This window comes from Oncorhynchus gorbuscha, linkage group LG22, assembly GCF_021184085.1.
Source record: "Oncorhynchus gorbuscha isolate QuinsamMale2020 ecotype Even-year linkage group LG22, OgorEven_v1.0, whole genome shotgun sequence".
Taxonomy (NCBI): domain Eukaryota; kingdom Metazoa; phylum Chordata; class Actinopteri; order Salmoniformes; family Salmonidae; genus Oncorhynchus; species Oncorhynchus gorbuscha.
Window position 1 is genome coordinate 34,278,468 of NC_060194.1, and position 17,393 is coordinate 34,295,860.

Genomic DNA, 17,393 nt, shown 5'->3' on the forward strand with positions numbered 1-17,393 from the left:
AATGTAATTAAGATATTCCTGATGTTAACCTGTGACGGTCTCTCCTTTTCTAGCTCTAATGTCCAATGGTGGTGACTACATCCTCTCTTCACTGTCTTTCCCTTCCTCTGTGAAGGAAGAAATTGCCTCTTGCCAAGCAGGCCCAGAGAGACAGTCCTATCCCACCATAAAGGGATATCAAACCCCTTTCCCATCTGATGAACCAGAGATGAGCTGGGACTGCAGAATGGCAGATCGTAAGGTCTGGACTGTAAAGCCACCAGCCCGTTCTGCTTCTGTGGAGGTCGCGGTCAAGACTATAGAGGACGCCACTGAGATAGCCGTTAAACGCAAGACAATCAACAAAGAGTTGATAAAAGAAACCAGGAGAGAAAAAGCTGTTCTCTGCCCTCAGACTCGCAGTGGGCTGAAAACCAGCCGCTTGACTGCTTCCTGTCTGCGCCGTCATCCCGTACTGCGGTTGAACAGGCTTGACATACGCAATATGTCATTACCCAAGTCCTTGCTAACACTGATTCTAAGGAGAGGGAGACTGCAGGCTGAGACAAGACGCCCAGGACCGAAAGGAATTGACAGAAAAAAGAAACGGAGAAGAGGTCGTGGTATTACAAAAGAAAAGATTAAATCACACACACTTGATATAAGCGATATGCCGCTACCCAAGTCCCAGCTAACACTGACCCTAAAGAGAGGGGTACTGCTGGATGATCCGACGAGTTCCCAAGTACAGAAAAAAAGAGGTAGAAAAAAAGGAGAGAAAATAGGACCTGGTATCACAAGATTAAAGATTGAGAAGATTGGAGCACACACGCTTGACATAAGCGATGTGCCATTACCCAATCCCTCTCTAAAACTGGTCATAAGGAGAGGGAAACTGCAGGCTGAAGCAACAGGTTCTCAAGGGAAAAAAACAAGGGGCAGAAAGAAAAAATGGAGAAGACGATGTGGTGTCAAAAATGAGGGTGTGAAAAGAGAGCGGTCACCTGAAACTGAGTGAGTGTCCAGCTGTGGAACAGAGGTATTCAAATCCAGGCCTCAAGGTCTGCAGTGCTGCTGGTTTTCTTTTCTCCCAGGTTGTACATTTATTTATGAATATCATTGATTGTTCAGAGAATACACTCACCTAGTGTACAGAGGACTGAATCAGTCCCTGATTCGAGGGATATTGGGGAAAAGTTTATAACCATCAGTGGTGCAGACCTCAGTCCAGATTTGAAGTAGTAGCGGTTACTAGTAATGGCTAGGACCTTGGCAGTGAACTTACCCATTTGAAAACTGACTTTCATTTTGGTCTCTTCTCAGGGAAGAAGCTGAACCATCAGATTATGAACTTTGGACCAGCGTTAATAAAGGGGTCACGCTCAATGAAAGGGCCCCTGTCGATGAATCTGGTAAGAAAAGTTCCTTAGTGAGTGTATAGCAATGAACGTCAAGCTCCTTAGATATGCAAAACTCCTGAATAAAGAATAAGAAACTAGAAATGACAGCCTTAAAGATGCAGAAGAACGTGGTTACTAGACCAAAATGGTCAAGATATTCTGCAGTAAACACTTTCCCTGCATCTATTAGGCTGCAGTACCTCGTTCTTTATTTGAAGAAAGTTCCATATCTCTTCACTGCACTGTGTTCAAATGTGGTCTAGTCTGTTTTTATCAAGCACCGGATCTGTCTTACTTGTTCTCTTTGACTTTGAGTTAATGTCTATATGGATGTCTTGCTCACTTCTCTCTTTTCAACACTAGGTGGAGTCCATGCTTCTCATTTCCCATCATCTCATAAGAGGGAGGAGGAACAGCCCATACAGACCTTTCACACAGAGGAGCACAGTGGTCATATGGCCGAAGGGCAGAACAGAGTAGAAGTCTCAGAGATTGTACCTCAGGACTCACTAACTCCTGAGCCATCCAACACCGCTCACAGAATTCATTCAGAGGAGCACAGTGGTCAGATGGCCGAAGGGCAGAACAGGGAAGAACTCTCAGAGATTGTTCTTCAGGACTCACTAACTCCTGAGCCATCCAACACCTCTCACAGAATTCATTCAGAGGAGCACAGTGGTCAGATGGCCCAAGGGCAGAACAGGGAAGAACCTCCAGAGATGGTATCTGAGGATTTTCTAACTCCTGAGCCATCCAACACCTCTCACAGAATACATTCAGAGGAGCACAGTGGTCAGATGGCCAAAGGGCAGAACAGGGAAGAACCCTCTGAGATTGTACCTCAGGACTCACCAAGTCCTGAGCCATCCAACACCTCTCACAAAATTCATTCAGAGGAGCACAGTGGTCATATGTTCGAAGGGCAGAACAGAGACAAACTGCCAGAGATGGTTCCTCAGGACTTAAGAACTCCCGAGCCATCCAACACCTCTCACAAAGTTCACCCCGAGGAGCACAGTGGTCGTATGTTCGAAGAGCAGAACAGAGACGAACTTCCAGAGATGGTACCTCAGGACTCACTAACTCCTGAGCCATCCAACACCGCTCACACAATTCATTCAGAGGAGCACAGTGGTCAGATGGCTGAAGGGCAGGAGAGAGAACTCCCAGAGGTGGTACCTCAGGACTCACCAAGTCCTGAGCCATCCAACACCGCTCACACAATTCATTCAGAGGAGCACAGTGGTCAGATGGCTGAAGGGCAGGAGAGAGAAGAAGTCTCTGAGATTGTACCTCAGGACTCATTAAGTCCGGAACCATTCAACACCTCTCACAAAAGCTTTCACTTACAGGAGCATAGTGGTCATATGACCGAAGGGCAGAACGTAGAAAAACCTTTAGAGAGTGTACCTAAGGACTTACTAACTGAGATTGTACTTCAGCACTCGTTAACTCCTGAGCCATCCAACAGCTTGCACAAAAGAAGCCAGCGCGTCAAGGCATGCTCTTTCTGTGGCAAGACTTTCACTGACACACTGGGCTTGACAAGACACATGCGATCTCACATTGAGCAGAGGTCACACCAATGCACCCAATGTGGGCAAGACTATGATTCCAGTGAGGACTTAGAGGAGCACCAGAAGAGAAGCTGTGAGGAGAAGATAAAAAAAGACATTGGTGAGGACAATGGTGGGGAAACGGTCCAGAAAAAAACGCATCTGAAAAGAGACAAAAAACCTGATCTGAAAGCAGACAAAAAATCTGATCTGAAAGCAGACAAAAAACCTGATCTGAAAGCAGACAAAAAACCTGATCTGAAAGCAGACAAAAAACCTGATCTGAAAGCAGACAAAAAATCTGATCTGAAAGGACACACAAAAGATCGCTCCATAATGTGCCATGTGTGCGGGAAAGTAACTACTCGTATGTTGGGTTTGCGAAGACACCTTCTACTTCACTTCAACAATGGAGCATACAAATGCCCTGTATGTCCAACGACTTTTATAACAAATGCTGATTTGAGATCGCACCTGAGATTGAAAAGATCTTGTAGGGAAAAATGTTCTGATGAAGTAATTAATACCAAGGTCCATCTCCAATCCAACCCTGGTGAGTACAAGTGTCCTTACTGTGGGGACACTTTCCAGCTACCACGGGATCTGAAAGGACACACAAAAGACTGTTCCAGAAAGTGCCATGTGTGTGGGAAAACAACTTTGAAGCCATGCGGCATGCGAAGGCACATGTTAAAACACAACAACAATGGCCCCTACAAGTGTCCGGTGTGTCCAATTACTTTTATATCCCGTACTGATTTGAAGATGCACCTGAAAAAAAATAAGCAATGTAGAGAGAAATGTTCTGATGTCATGGTGAAGGAATTGCTGTCATCAGTAGATGGTAGATGTAGGAAAACTGAAACAGGAGTCATGACAAGCTGCCAACAACCAAGCTCCAGCAAGACAGGTGGGCCTTCAAAGAATATTGAACAGTTCTTTGAACAGTTCTCTTATGACTTTCAGCAATCCAATAACAGCGCGAGTAGTGATGTGAAGCTGAATAGCCTCAATGAAAACTACAGTAAATACCAACCCATGAAGGATGTTGACTTGTATAGCCTCCGTGAAGCCTCCGTGGTGACCACTGAAGACTACAGTGATGAGATCAGTCAATACCAACCCATGAAGGACAAAAAGTCTGTGGATGATTCATTGGAAAATGAGATGCCCAATGACAAAGAACCAAACTCAACCATTGGCTTAACAGGGAAGCAGGTGTTCCAGACTGACCCAAAGCCTCTCCAGGATTCTCAACCAGAGGTAAGCGGAGAAGTGAAGAGCGAGATACAGGTGATACCGGTTTTGACAATAGATATGACAATACTAAAGGCCCTGCAATTTGAGGTTTTAAGGAAATACAAGGCTCTCGACTAATTTTCCCCTGATGGCACTGGTGCCACTAACTACTTCAGTTGGTGGCACCAGCTGTTATTTGGTGGCACCCCCAAAAAGGGGCATCACATAGACCTGGGCGATAGGAACAAACATCCATAATGCGCTACATTGCCTGAATTGTTGCGATAACAATAAATAGAACGATATGTTTAAAACCATTTATTTTTTCTTTAAACTACTTCTACTACTAGTTTGATGGTTTTAGCATAAATTATTCCATATTAACAAACTTATTTGAATAATAGATAAATGTCATTTAGGAAGTCAGTCATTCATAATGCTTTATCAAGAAGTGTAATAGACTACTGAGATGGTATTCAATAAATAAGTTGTTACATCTAACATGTCCAAGCAGGAATGCAGGAATGCATGATTCAAAATATTTTGATATCCAATCTAATCCAATGATTGTCATGAATTTTGGGTAGACAATTAGGCTATTTGTGTTATATTTTACTGTCAAAATAGGGCTTTAGGCACTGCAGAGCTTGAGGCGTCACTATAGATATGGGTTCAATCCCGGGCAGTGTTGCAGCCGCCCGGAACCGGGAGACCCATGAGGTGATTCACAATTGGCTCAGAGTCGTCCAGGTTAGGGGAGGGTCTGGCCGGCCCTGGATGTCCTCGTCCTCATCTTACTCCAGCGTTACTCCTGTGACGGGCCGTGCTCATGCACAGTGACACGGTTGCCAGTTGTACGGTGTTTCCTCTGACACATTGGTACGGCAGGCTTCCGGGTTAAGCGAGCAGTGTGTCAAGAAGCAGTGTGACTTGGCAGGGTCGTGTTTCAGAGAACGCACGGCTCTCAACATTCTCCTCTCCTGAGTCCGTACGGGAGTTGCGGTGATGGGACAAGAGTGTAACTTCCAATTGGGTATCACAAAATTGGGTAGCAAAAGAGGCTTTAGAATTTTCATATTTTTTTGTTCAATATAGATTAATTTTCATTTGCATTCAATAGGAGTGCTGCTCTCAGATCAGATCATAATAAATAAGCACTCGTTCTTTGAGAAGCTTTTGTATCTAGGGCCCTGATTGGAAGGCAAATTGACCACCAACATGTTGCTGTAACGGAGTGCGTTTCATCCCACCAACATGTACACAACACTTGGCACTGAAGTCAACTGTACTGACAGACAGAGCTTGTGACACAGTGGGAAACGGTTCACATAAGATCTTGGTGATGATGACTTCACCACATGGTTACTACTAGTTCTAGCCTGTATGTTTCTCATCCACTACACTCACCCCATAGTAGTCTGCTACAGTAGACTGTGATCCGGGTTACAGCACCATTGTAAGAGAGTGAGTTCTGTCCCCACCTGGGACACAAACTCTGGGGTTTGCCTCTGGACTGGGCTAAGATACATTCCTTTTATTTATTTATAATATATATAGGTCAAAATTGAACTATTATATATTTTATCCCATTTTCTTCCTATATATCACAAATTATCCACTTTTATGACACTTCAATATCATTTTGTCACTGGATAAAACCATCTGGTGTTGTCTACATGTTGATCCACCTTGATTTCAAGTTTGCTTAAGTGTGATACATTTAAGTTAATTCAAGAAAATAAATGAAAAGGCAAGGCTTTAAGTCGGTGTGCATTTTTATGACCATAATCTATATTTTATACAGAGCGGGAAACTGCAGGCTGAGGCCACGGGTTCCCACGGACAGAAAAGAAGAGGCAGAAAGAGAAAACAGAAAAGAGGACGTGGTGTCAAAAATGAGAAGAGCGAAGCAAAGGGTGTGAAAAGAGAGCGGTCACCTGAAACTGAGTGAGTGTCCATCTGTGGAACAGAGGAATTCAAATCCAGGTAGAAAATGAATTGACCAAGGAATACACTCACCTAGTGTACAGAGGATTGAATCTGTCCCTGATTTGAGAGGTTATTGGGGGAAGGGTGAAAAACAGCAGTGGTGCAGACCTCGAGGCCCAGATTTGAATGACCCTATTGTAGTGGCTAGGACCTTGGAAGTGAACTTACCCATTGAAAATCATAACTGACTTTATATTTGTCTGTCCTCAGGGAAGATGCCGAACCATCAGATAATAAACTTTGGACCACTGTCATTAAAAGGACCACTGTCTGTGATTCTGGTAAGGAGTGTTCCTTAGTGTGTAGAACCGTGAACATGAGCTCTTTATTCAAAACTACTGAATAAACAAACTACAAATGACAGCCTTAAAGATGCAGAGAAATTGGTTACTAGTGTTATGTTCTAATTTTCAGAGTAAATAACTCATGGACACTAGAGAAGCTTAACCAAGTTTAATTCCTCCCAAAAGGTCGCTACAGCTGTAATTCTGACACAAACATGGCTTCCCGCGTGGTTGTGTTCATACTTCACTTTGGGTAGAGTCTCCTTATCGCTAAACAGTGCATCATTATTGCTGAGCAGGGAGCTGAGATATATGAGCCTTCAACGGTTTCTCCCATTATTAGTACTGCCACATGTGATCGTGTTCCCTGCACTCAGCCCTTCCCAAGCTTCATTATGGCACCCCTCATGTCTCTTTAGTACCTAATGTTCCTATACTTCTGAGTATGACAATGTTCAAAGTTTCACCCAGAATCCAACACTAGACCTAAGCGTCCATGCTGTTCTGCTGTCAGAATAACCAAGTGCTTATGTGTATCATTCTTTGAGTTCAGTGAACACTTTCACTGTATCTTTTAGGCTGCAGTACCTTGACTTTGTCAATAATATGTGGATGTCTTGCTCACTTTTCTCTTTTCAACACTAGGTGGTATCTCAGAGAGTGTACCTCAGGACTCACTAACTCCTGAGCCATCTAACACCTCTCACAAAAGAAGTCAACGAGTCAAAGCATGCTCTTTCTGTCGCAAGACTTTCACTGAAACACTGGGCTTGACAAGACACATGCGATCTCACATTGAACAGAGGTCACACCAATGCACCCTGTGTGGGCAAGACTTTGAATTCAGTGAGGACTTAGAGGAACACCAGAAGAGTAGCTGTGAGGAGAAGAAGAGTGGTGATGACTACTGTGGGGGAACTGTCCAGAAAAAAAAATATCAGAAAAAAAACCCTGATCTGAAAAGAGACAAAAAGCCTGATCTGAAAGGAGACAAGAAAACTCATCTGAATAGAGCCAAAAAGAAATATCGGAAAAGAGAGAAAAAATCTGATCTGAAAGGACACACAAAAGAGGGCACCATAATGTGCCATGTGTGCGGGAAAGTAACTACTCGTATTGTAAGTTTGCAAAGGCACCTTCTACTTCACTTCAACAATGGCGCATACAAGTGCCCTGTGTGTCCAAAGACTTTTATATTAAATTGTGATTTGAGATCACACCTGAGATTGAAAAGATGTTCTGATAAAGTAATTACAACCAGGCTCCACCTCAAATCCAACCCTGGGGATTACAAGTGTCCTTACTGTGGGGACACTTTCCAGCTACCACGTGATCTGAAAGGACACACAAAAGACTGTTCCAGAAAGTGCCATGTGTGTGGGAAAATAAGTTCTCGAAAACTGGAAATGCGAAGGCACATGTTAAAACACAACAACAATGGCCCCATCAAGTGCCCGGTGTGTCCAATGACTTTTGTATTCCATACTGATTTGAAGAAGCACCTGAAAACAAAAAAACTATGTAGGGAGAAATGTTCTCATGTCAAGGTGAAGAACAATGCTGATTTGAAATTGCCCCAAAGATTGAAAAGGTCTTATAGGAAGACATTTTCTGATGATGTAATTACAACCAAGATCCACTTCAAATCCAACCCTGGGGATTACAAGTGTCCCTACTGTGGGGACACTTTCCAGCTACCACGTGATCTGAAAGGACACACAAAAGACTGTTCCAGAAAGTGCAATGTGTGTGGGAAAACAACTTCAACGGCACGCGGCATGCGAAGGCACATGTTAAGACACAACAACAATGGCCCCTACAAGTGCCCGGTGTGTCCAATGACTTTTATATACCATCCTGATTTGAAGAAGCACCTGAAACTGAAAAAACATTGTAGAGCGAAATGTTCTGATGTGATGATGAAAGAAATACTGTCTTCAGGAGGCGGTAGATGTTGGAAAATGTTCAATGAAACAGCAGTCATGACAAACCGCCAACAACCAAGCTCCAGCAACACAGCTGGGCCTTGGAAGATTGAAGAGCTCGCTCATGACTCGCAGCAATCCGATAACGGCATGAGTAGTGATATGAACTTTAATAGCCTTGAAGAAGACCACAGTGACAACATCAGTCAATACCAACCCATTAAGGATGTTGACCTGAATAGCCTCTATGAAGACTACTGTCAGGAGATCAGTCAATACCAACCCATTAAGGACGTTGCCCAATCCAACCCTGGTGAGTACAATTGTCCTTACTGTTTGGACACTTTCCAGCTCCCAGATGATCTGAAAAGCCACACAAAAGACTGTTCCAGAAAGTGCCATGTGTGTGGGAAAATATCCTCAAAGGCATGTGACATGCGAAGGCACATGTTAAAACACTTCAACAATGGCCCCATCAAGTGCCCGGTGTGTCCAAAGACGTTTATATTCCATACCGATTTGAAAACACACCTGAAAACAAAAAAACTTTGTAGGGAGAAATGTTCTGATGTGATGGCAAATGAATTACTGTCTTCAGTAGATGGTAGATGTAGGAAAAATGTTAATGAAACAGGAGTCATGACAAGTTGCGATCAACCAAGCTCCAGCAACACAGGTGGGCCTTCGAAGAGCGGGCCTGTGTTGGGTTTGAAGAGCTTTGAAGAGTTCTTTGAAGAGCTCTCTAATGACTCCGATATCAGTATGAATAGTGACGTGAACCTGAATAGCCTCGATGAAGACTACAGTCAGGAAATCAGTCAATACCAACCCATTAAGGATGTTGACCTGAATAGCCTCGATGAAGACTACAGTCAAGAGATCAGTCAATACCAACCCATTAAGGATGTTGACCTGAATAGCCTCTATGAAGACTACAGTCAGGAGATCAGTCAATACCAACCAATTAAGGACGTTGACCAATCCAGCCCTGCTGAGTACAATTGTCCTTACTGTAGGAAGACTTTCCAGCTCCGACATGATCTGAAAGAACACAAAAAAGACTGTTCCAGGAAGTGCCATGTGTGTGGGAAAGCAACTTCGACGCCATGCGGCATGCGAAGGCACATGTTAAAACACTACAATGGCCACATCAAGTGCCCGGTGTGTCCAGCGACTTTTGTGTACCATACTGATTTGAAGAAGCACCTGAAAACAAAAAAACTATGTAGGGAGAAATGTTCTGGGGTGATGGCGAAGGAATTACTGTCTTCAGTAGATGATAGATGTAAGAAAAATGTCAATGAAACAGAAGTCATGGCAAGTTGCGAACAACCAAGCTCCAGCAACACAGGCGGGCCTTCAAATGGCATTGAAGAGTTTTCATATGATTTTCAGCAATCCGATAACAGCATAAGTAGTGATGTGAACCTGAATAGCCTCCATGAAGACAACAGTCAGGAGATCAGTCAATGCCAAGCCATTAAGGACATTGACCTATCCAACCCTGGTGAGTACAAGTGTCTTTACTGTGGGGACATTTTCCAGCTCCCAGATGATCTGAAAGGACACACAAAAGACTGTTCCAGAAAGTGCCATGTGTGTGGGAAAATATCCTCAAAGGCATGTGACATGCGAAGGCACATGTTAAAACATGACAACAATGGCCCCATCAAGTGCCTGGTGTGTCCAAAGACATTTATATTTCACACTGATTTGAAAACACACCTGAAAACAAAAAAACTTTGTAGGGAAAAATGTTCTGATGTGATGGCGAAGGAATTACTGTCTTCGGTAGATGGTAGATGTAGGAAAAATGTGAATGAAACAGGAATCATGACAAGGCTCCAAGAACCAAGCTCCAGCAACATAGGCGGGCCTTCGAAGAGCGGGCCTGTGTTGGGTTTGAAGAGCTTTGAAGAGTTCTTTGAAGAGCTTTCTAATGACTCTGATATCAGCATGAGTAGTGATGTGAATCTGAATAGCCTCCATGAAAACTACAGTCAGGAGATCAGTCAATACCAACCCATGAAGGATGTTGACTTGAGTATCCTCCATGAAGACTACAGTCAGGAGATCAGTCAATACCACCCTATGAAGGATACTGACTCGAATAGCCTACATGAAGACTTCAGTCAGGAGATCAGTCACTACCAACCCATGAAGGATGTTGACCTGAATAGCCTCCATGAAGTCTATAGTGATGATATCAGTCAATACCAACCTGTTAAGGACATTGACCCACAGGGGGACAGAAGGTCTGTAAATGATTCAGGGGTAAATGAGATGCCCAATGACAAAGAACCAAACTCAACCAACGGCCCAGGGCCTCTCCAGGACTCAATCTGAGCCAAACAGAGAAGCTAAGAACGAGATACAGGTGATACCGGTGTCAACAATACATACAACAAAACTAAAAGCCCTGCAATTTAAGGTTATAAGAAAATGATGAACAGCAACAACTTCCTTATATGTATTTGTTTTTTTTTGTAGCTATTGTTATGGATTAGGTTAGGTATTTAGAGATGATAGAGAGATTCCCACTAGTAATTACCAGTTGGAGGGGCATTCAAGTGGATCTTTCCCAGTTGTATGTAGGGATTTGCGAATTTGCGAGATGTTTGAACGCAGCATAACCCGAGTGAAAAGTCAGTTGTCTCTTAGGTGGCGGAGTCTCTCGATAGTTGTGAGGTATCCCCGGTTTGTGAAGCTACTCATGTTCATAAGAGTGCTGATGGCAAACCGGATGGGGAGAAGGATGATTTATGTGGGGGCATAGAGGAAACATTCTTTGCCAAACTAGACGGTGGTTTCCAGGTAATGGTTCATCATAGTGAGAAAGTTTATTCTTGTGTGTATCTCGGTTAGAACTTCTGGGCAGAGATATACAGTGCCGTGAAAAAGTATTTGTCCCCTTTCTAATGTTCTCTGCTTTTGCATTATTGTTATACTTCACCCAAAATATAATATTAGATAAAGGGAACCTGAGTGAACAAATAACACAATTACATACTTATTTCATTAACAAAGTTATGCAACACCCATTTCCCCTGTGTGAAAAAGTAATTTCCCCCTTACACTCGATAACAGTCTATGCCACCTTTAGCTGCGATGACTCCAACCAAATGCTTCCTGTAGTTGTTGATCAGTCTCATGTGGCTGTGGAGGAGTTTTTGCGAACTCTTCCATGCAGAACTGCTGTAACTCAGCGACATTTTGGGGTTTTCAAGCATGAATTGCTCATTTCAGGTCCTGCCACAACATTTCAAATAGGATTAGGTCGGGACTTTGACTAGGCTATTCCAAAACTTTAAATGTGTTGCTTTTTTAGCCATTTTCATGTAGATTGTGTGTTTTGGATCATTGTCTTGCTCCATCACCCAGCTGCGCTTCAGCTTCAGCTCATAGACGAAAGGCCTGACATTCTCTTGAAGAATTCTTGGTTCCTTCTATTAAGGGAAGTTGTCAAGGTCCTGAGGCAGCAAAGCATCCCCAAACCATCACACTACCACCACCATGCTTGTCTGTTCGTGTGAGGTTCTTACTGTGGGAATGCAGTGTTTTGGTTTATGCCAGGCATAATGGGACCCATGCCATCCAAAAAGTTACCATTTTAAATGATCTGTCCATAGAACATTCTTCCAAGAGTTGATGATCATCAAGGTGCTTTTTGACAAACTTGAGTGAACTTTTTGGACGACATGGATCCCATAATGCCTGGTGATAACCAAACACTGCATTCCAAAGTAAGAACCTCAAACCCAACGGTCAAGCATGGTGCAGCTAGACAATGATCCAAAACACACTATCAAGTCTACATGAAAATGTCTAAAAAGCAACATATTTGAAGTTTTTAAATGGTCTAGTCAAAGTCCAAACCTAATCCCAAATGAGATATTGTGGCAGGACTTGAAATGAGCAGTTCATTCTTGAAAAGCCACAAATGTTGCTAAGTTAAAGCATTTCTGCATGCAAGAGTGGGCCATAATTCCTCCACAGCGATGTGAAAGACTGCTCAACAACTACAGGAAACATTTGGTTGCAGTCATTGCAGCTAAAGTTGGCACAACCTGTTATTGAGTGTAAGGGGGCAATTACTTTTTCACACAGGGGAATTGGGTGTTCCATAACTGTTAATACATTATTATATTTAAATAAAAATGTTTACCTTAGGTTTCCTTTAATATTAGGTTTTGGTTGAAGATCTAACATTCAGTATAAAAAATATGCAAAAATCGAGAAAATCAGAAAGGTGGCAAATACTTTTTCACAGCACTGTATTTGAGGAAGTGTGTCATCTGCACAGGATGAGGTTGATTCATGTTTCAATTTATGGGAGACGTTCTTTGTTATGTTGAGTGACACTGAGCAACTAGGTTCTCTTGGTGGTCTGAGAAAGCATTTGGTTCCCCGAGTGATCTGTTGGATTCAGAGTTTGTCAGTGATGATTTTGTTCCTTTAGCTGACATATTCTGTGAGGTTAGTGAGGATCCGCTGGAAGACCCGGTCTGGGTATTGCGGGATGACACGGCTGTGTCTTGTTACAAGAATAGGGTGCTTGAAGAATTGGGTTTGGAAAAGCCAGATCCACTACAGAGTGAGTTTTGTGAAGTTAAGTGTGAGGAGATGAAGATGTTGGTCAATGTTCACTTGTCCCTGTTGGTGGTTGCTCCAGGTTTCTAATCACTGGACACCTCTCAGATGGAGCTTGGTGCGTGTGACCATGGGCGCTGTGAATGGAGTTGGTCTCTCAGGGGGCGGAGTCTCTCAAGGAGAGTTTTGAGGTATCCCCAGTTTGTTAAGATGCTCATGTTCAGAAGATGGCAAACCAGATGGGGAGAAGGATGATTTGTGTGAGGACTCTGTGTCTCTGTTCCTCTCCCTCAAGTTTGAGTTTTGCAGGTTCAGGCAAAAATTAAACAGTTTAGCGTAGACAACGTTTTCTGCGCTAAACTATGTTTAATTTTTGCCTTTTAAACACGACAACTTCCTATGTCCCACAGTTTGTGCTTCTCAGATTTATTTCTAAAAATCTGTGCTTTGAGCTCACACAAAAAACGAACTAAATTGAATTAAAATAATTGAAAGCTAAATTAAACCGAAATGTAGGCTAATCGCTCAGCACTAGTGTACATATTGGTCTCTTTAGTTAAGGAAGTTTTATGGGGGGGGGGGGGGGGGGTGTATTACAAGTTTTGAAAAATTCAGGAAAATAGTTTGTGGTGACTGTGAGGTTTTTTCTTGTTGGGGGGAGAAGTTATAGAATAGGTTTGGTAGTTAAGTATGTAGGCTTAGGACCCCTAGACATAACGAGTCAGTAGGCGAGTAAATTGGTTTCATAACCATGTGTAGGAATAGGAACTCAAAAGTGTAGAAATATGGCGGTAGTTCTCCTGAACCTGGGCCCCTATTCTCAGTGTTTTTGCCTTTCAGATAATAATAAATAAGAGGAGTAGCTGATCCTAGATCAGCATTCATACTCTGAAAATCTTTAGAACCTTTATAATCTAGGACCCAGACTGAAAGGCAAATGGAGCACCAACATGTACACAACACTTGGCACTGAAGTCAACTGTACTGACAGACAGAGCTTGTGACACAGTGGGAAACGGTTCACATAAGATCTTGGTGAGGATGACTTCACCACATGGTGACTACTAGTTCTAGCCTGTAAGTTTCTCATCCACTACACTCACCCCCTAGTAGTCTGTGATCTGGGTTACGGCACCATTGTAACAGTGAGTTCTGTCCCCATCTGGGACACAAACTCTGGGGGTTGCCTCTGGACCGGGCTAAGAGACATTCCTTTTTATTATTCTTTACAAAAATGTGACAAACTATATATCTTCTTTCCCCTTTCTCTCCCTCTCTTTATCCACTTTTTTAACACTTCTATAACACTTAACTATCATGTAATGTCACTGTATACTGTAAGTCACTTTGGATAAAAGCTATGGGTTGCCTATCGGCCGAGCTGAAGTGACTTTTTTGTGTGCATGTTTTTCTTTTTACTTAATGTCAAAATGTGGTAACTGTATATTCTTTCTTCCTCTCTCTATATATCATTAATTACCCACTTTTATAACATTTTTATAATGCTTAAATGTCATGTCACTGTATACTGTAAGTCACTTTGGATAAAAGCATCTACGACGCTTAGTATTTACATGTTTATCCATCCGTTTTTTAAAGTTGACATTGGTGTGATACATTTCAATATATTAAAGAAGACAAATTAAAAGGCATGGCTGAGTCTGAGAGTGCATTTTTTATGACTATAATATACTGACTATAATATACTGAACAAAAATAAACCCAACATGTAAAGTGTTGGTCCCATGTTTCATGAGCTGAAATTAAAGATCGCAAAAAATTCCATATGCACAAAAATCTTATTTCTCTCAAATGTTGTGCACAATTTATTTTACATCCCAGTTAGTGAGCAATTCTTTGTTTCCAAGATAATCCATCCACCTGACAGGTGTGGCCTATCAAGAAGCTGGTTAAACAGCATCATCGTTACACAGGTGCACCTTGTGCTGGGGATAGCAAAAGGCCACTTTAAAATGTGCCGTTTTGTCACACACATAATGCCACAGAAGTTTTGAGGGATCATGCAATTGGCGTGATGACGACAGGAATGTCCACCAGAGCTGTTTCCAGAGAATTTCATGTTAATTGCACACTCCCTCAATAATTAGTGGGATGCTGAGGAGTAATTCTGATTGGCTGGGCCTGGCACCCAACTGCACCTCTGCCCAGTTGTGAAATCTATAGATTAGCGCATCATTTTTGTTATATCTATTGACTGATTTCCTTCTATGAACTGTAAAATCTTTGCATGTTTGCAAAATTGTTGCATGTTATATATTTTTTGTTTGTTCAGTATATACAGTGCCTTCGGAAAGTATTCAGACCCATTGAGATTATATTTTTTCAGTAATCTACAGACAATACCCCATAATGAAATTAGCTAAATAAATGTTTGCAAATGTATTTCAAATAAAAAACAGAAATACCTTATTTACATAAGTATTCAGACCCTTTGCTATGAGAGTCAAAATTGAGCTCATGTGCATCCTGTTTCATTGATCATCCTCGAGATGTTTTTTACAACTCGATTGGAGTCTGTCCGCCTATGGTAAATTCAATTGATTGGGCATGATTTGGAAAGGCACACACCTGTCTATATAAGGTCCCACAGTTGGCAGTGCATGTGAGGGAATAAACCAAGCCATGAGGTTGAATGAATTGTCCGTAGAGCTCCAAGACAGGATGGTGTCGAGGCACAGATCTGGAGAAGGGTACCAAAAAATGGCCTCCATCATTCTTAAATGCAAGAAGTTTGTAACCACCTAGATTCTTAGAGCTGGCCACCCGACCAAACTGAGCAACCGGGGGACAAGGGCCTAGGCCAGGGAGGTGACTAACAACCCAATAGTCAATCCGACATAACTCCAGAGTTCCTCTGTGAAGATGGGAGAACCTTCCAGAAGGACAACCATCTCTGCAACATTCCACCAATCAGGCCTTCATGGTAGTGGCCAGACGGAAGCAACACCTCAGTAAAAGGCACATGACAGCCATCTTGGAGTTTGCCAAAAGGCACCTAAAGGACTCTCAGACCATGAAAACAAGTGTTCTGGTCTGATGAAACCAAGATTGAACTCTTTGGCCTTAATGCCAAGTGTCACGTCTGGAGGAAACCTGGCACCATCCCTATGGTGAAGCACGGTGGTGGCAGCATCATGATTTGGTGATGTTTTTCAGCAGCAGGGACTGGGAGGCTAGTCAGGATTGAGGGAAAGATGAACAGCGCAACGTGCATAGGGAATCTTGATGAAAACCTCCTCCAAAGTACTCAGGACCTCAGACTGTGGCGATGGTTCACCTTCCAACAGGACAACCACCCTAAGCACACAGCCAAGACAACACAGGAGTGGCTTCGGGACAAGTCTCAATGTCCTTGAGTGGCCAAGCCAGAGCCCAGACTTGAACCCGATCTTACATCTCTGGAGAGACCTGAAAATAGTTGTGCAATAACGCTCCCCATCCAACCTGACAGAGCTTGAGAGGATCTGCAGAGAAGAATGGTAGAAACTACCCAGATACAGGTGTGCCATGTGGAAAAAGTAAAGGGGGCTGAATACTTTCCAAATACACTGAGTGTACAACATATTAGGGACACCATCTCTTTCCTTGACATAGACTGACAAAGTGAATCCAGGTGAACACTATGATCCCTTATTGATGTCACATGTTAAATCAACTTCAATCAGTGTAGATGAACGGGAGGAGACTAGTTAAAGAAGCTCGACCCAGCGACCTTTCGGTTAATGGTCCAACCATCTCTAATGTTAAAGTTGCCGGGATTTCACACGCATCACACGTATATCAGTATACTCGTAACAACCTCAGCATTACGCAACTTCTATTAGATCAAATAAGCCCCACGTATCAAAATAGCAATACATTTTATATTGACTAAATTTGACCATCTAGTAGAGAGGCTATGTCATATACTCTCAATGTTCCAGAATGGGATGAAAATGACAACCATAAGGGGCCAGGGTTCCGGCCTAGAAGCACGATTGATTTGATGATGGCGTCAACAGAGATGGTTGCCTCGTTTCTGGTCCTTAGGATACTATACAGTATTTTGTTTTATTTTTATGTATTATTTTTTACATTGTTAGCCCAGAAAATCTGAACTGTTATCACATACAGCCGGGAAGAACTGTTAGATATAAATGCGGCGTCAACGTACCAACATTACAACCAGGAATAGGACTTTCCTGAAGCGGATCCTTTGTTTAGACCTCCACCCTGGACGTGGGATCTTATCTTAATCCAAAGCTGTCGCCGCAGGAGGCAGAAGGAGCGACCTACTGGTCATACTTAGAAGGCTAGCACACTATACACCGCTTCCGAGCATATTACTCGCCAATGTCCAATCTCTAGACAACAAGGTAGACGAAATTAGAACACGAGTTGCCTTTCAGAGAGACATCAGAGATTGTAGCA

The 17,393-nt window shown here is 42.7% G+C and overlaps 1 protein-coding gene across 1 annotated transcript in view; it reads left to right on the top strand.

Moving 5' to 3' along the window:
• LOC124009486 overlaps positions 1-14,614 on the top strand; it is a 34,014-nt gene extending 19,400 nt beyond the window's left edge. The window contains exons 7-12 of the mRNA XM_046321302.1: positions 54-993; positions 1,303-1,391; positions 1,743-4,198; positions 5,979-6,121; positions 6,374-6,444; positions 7,093-14,614. Coding sequence (XP_046177258.1) covers positions 54-993; positions 1,303-1,391; positions 1,743-4,198; positions 5,979-6,121; positions 6,374-6,444; positions 7,093-10,718 — 7,325 coding nt within the window. The 3' untranslated portion in view covers positions 10,719-14,614. The remainder of the gene's footprint in view (positions 1-53; positions 994-1,302; positions 1,392-1,742; positions 4,199-5,978; positions 6,122-6,373; positions 6,445-7,092) is intronic.
• The last annotated feature ends 2,779 nt before the right edge of the window (positions 14,615-17,393 follow it).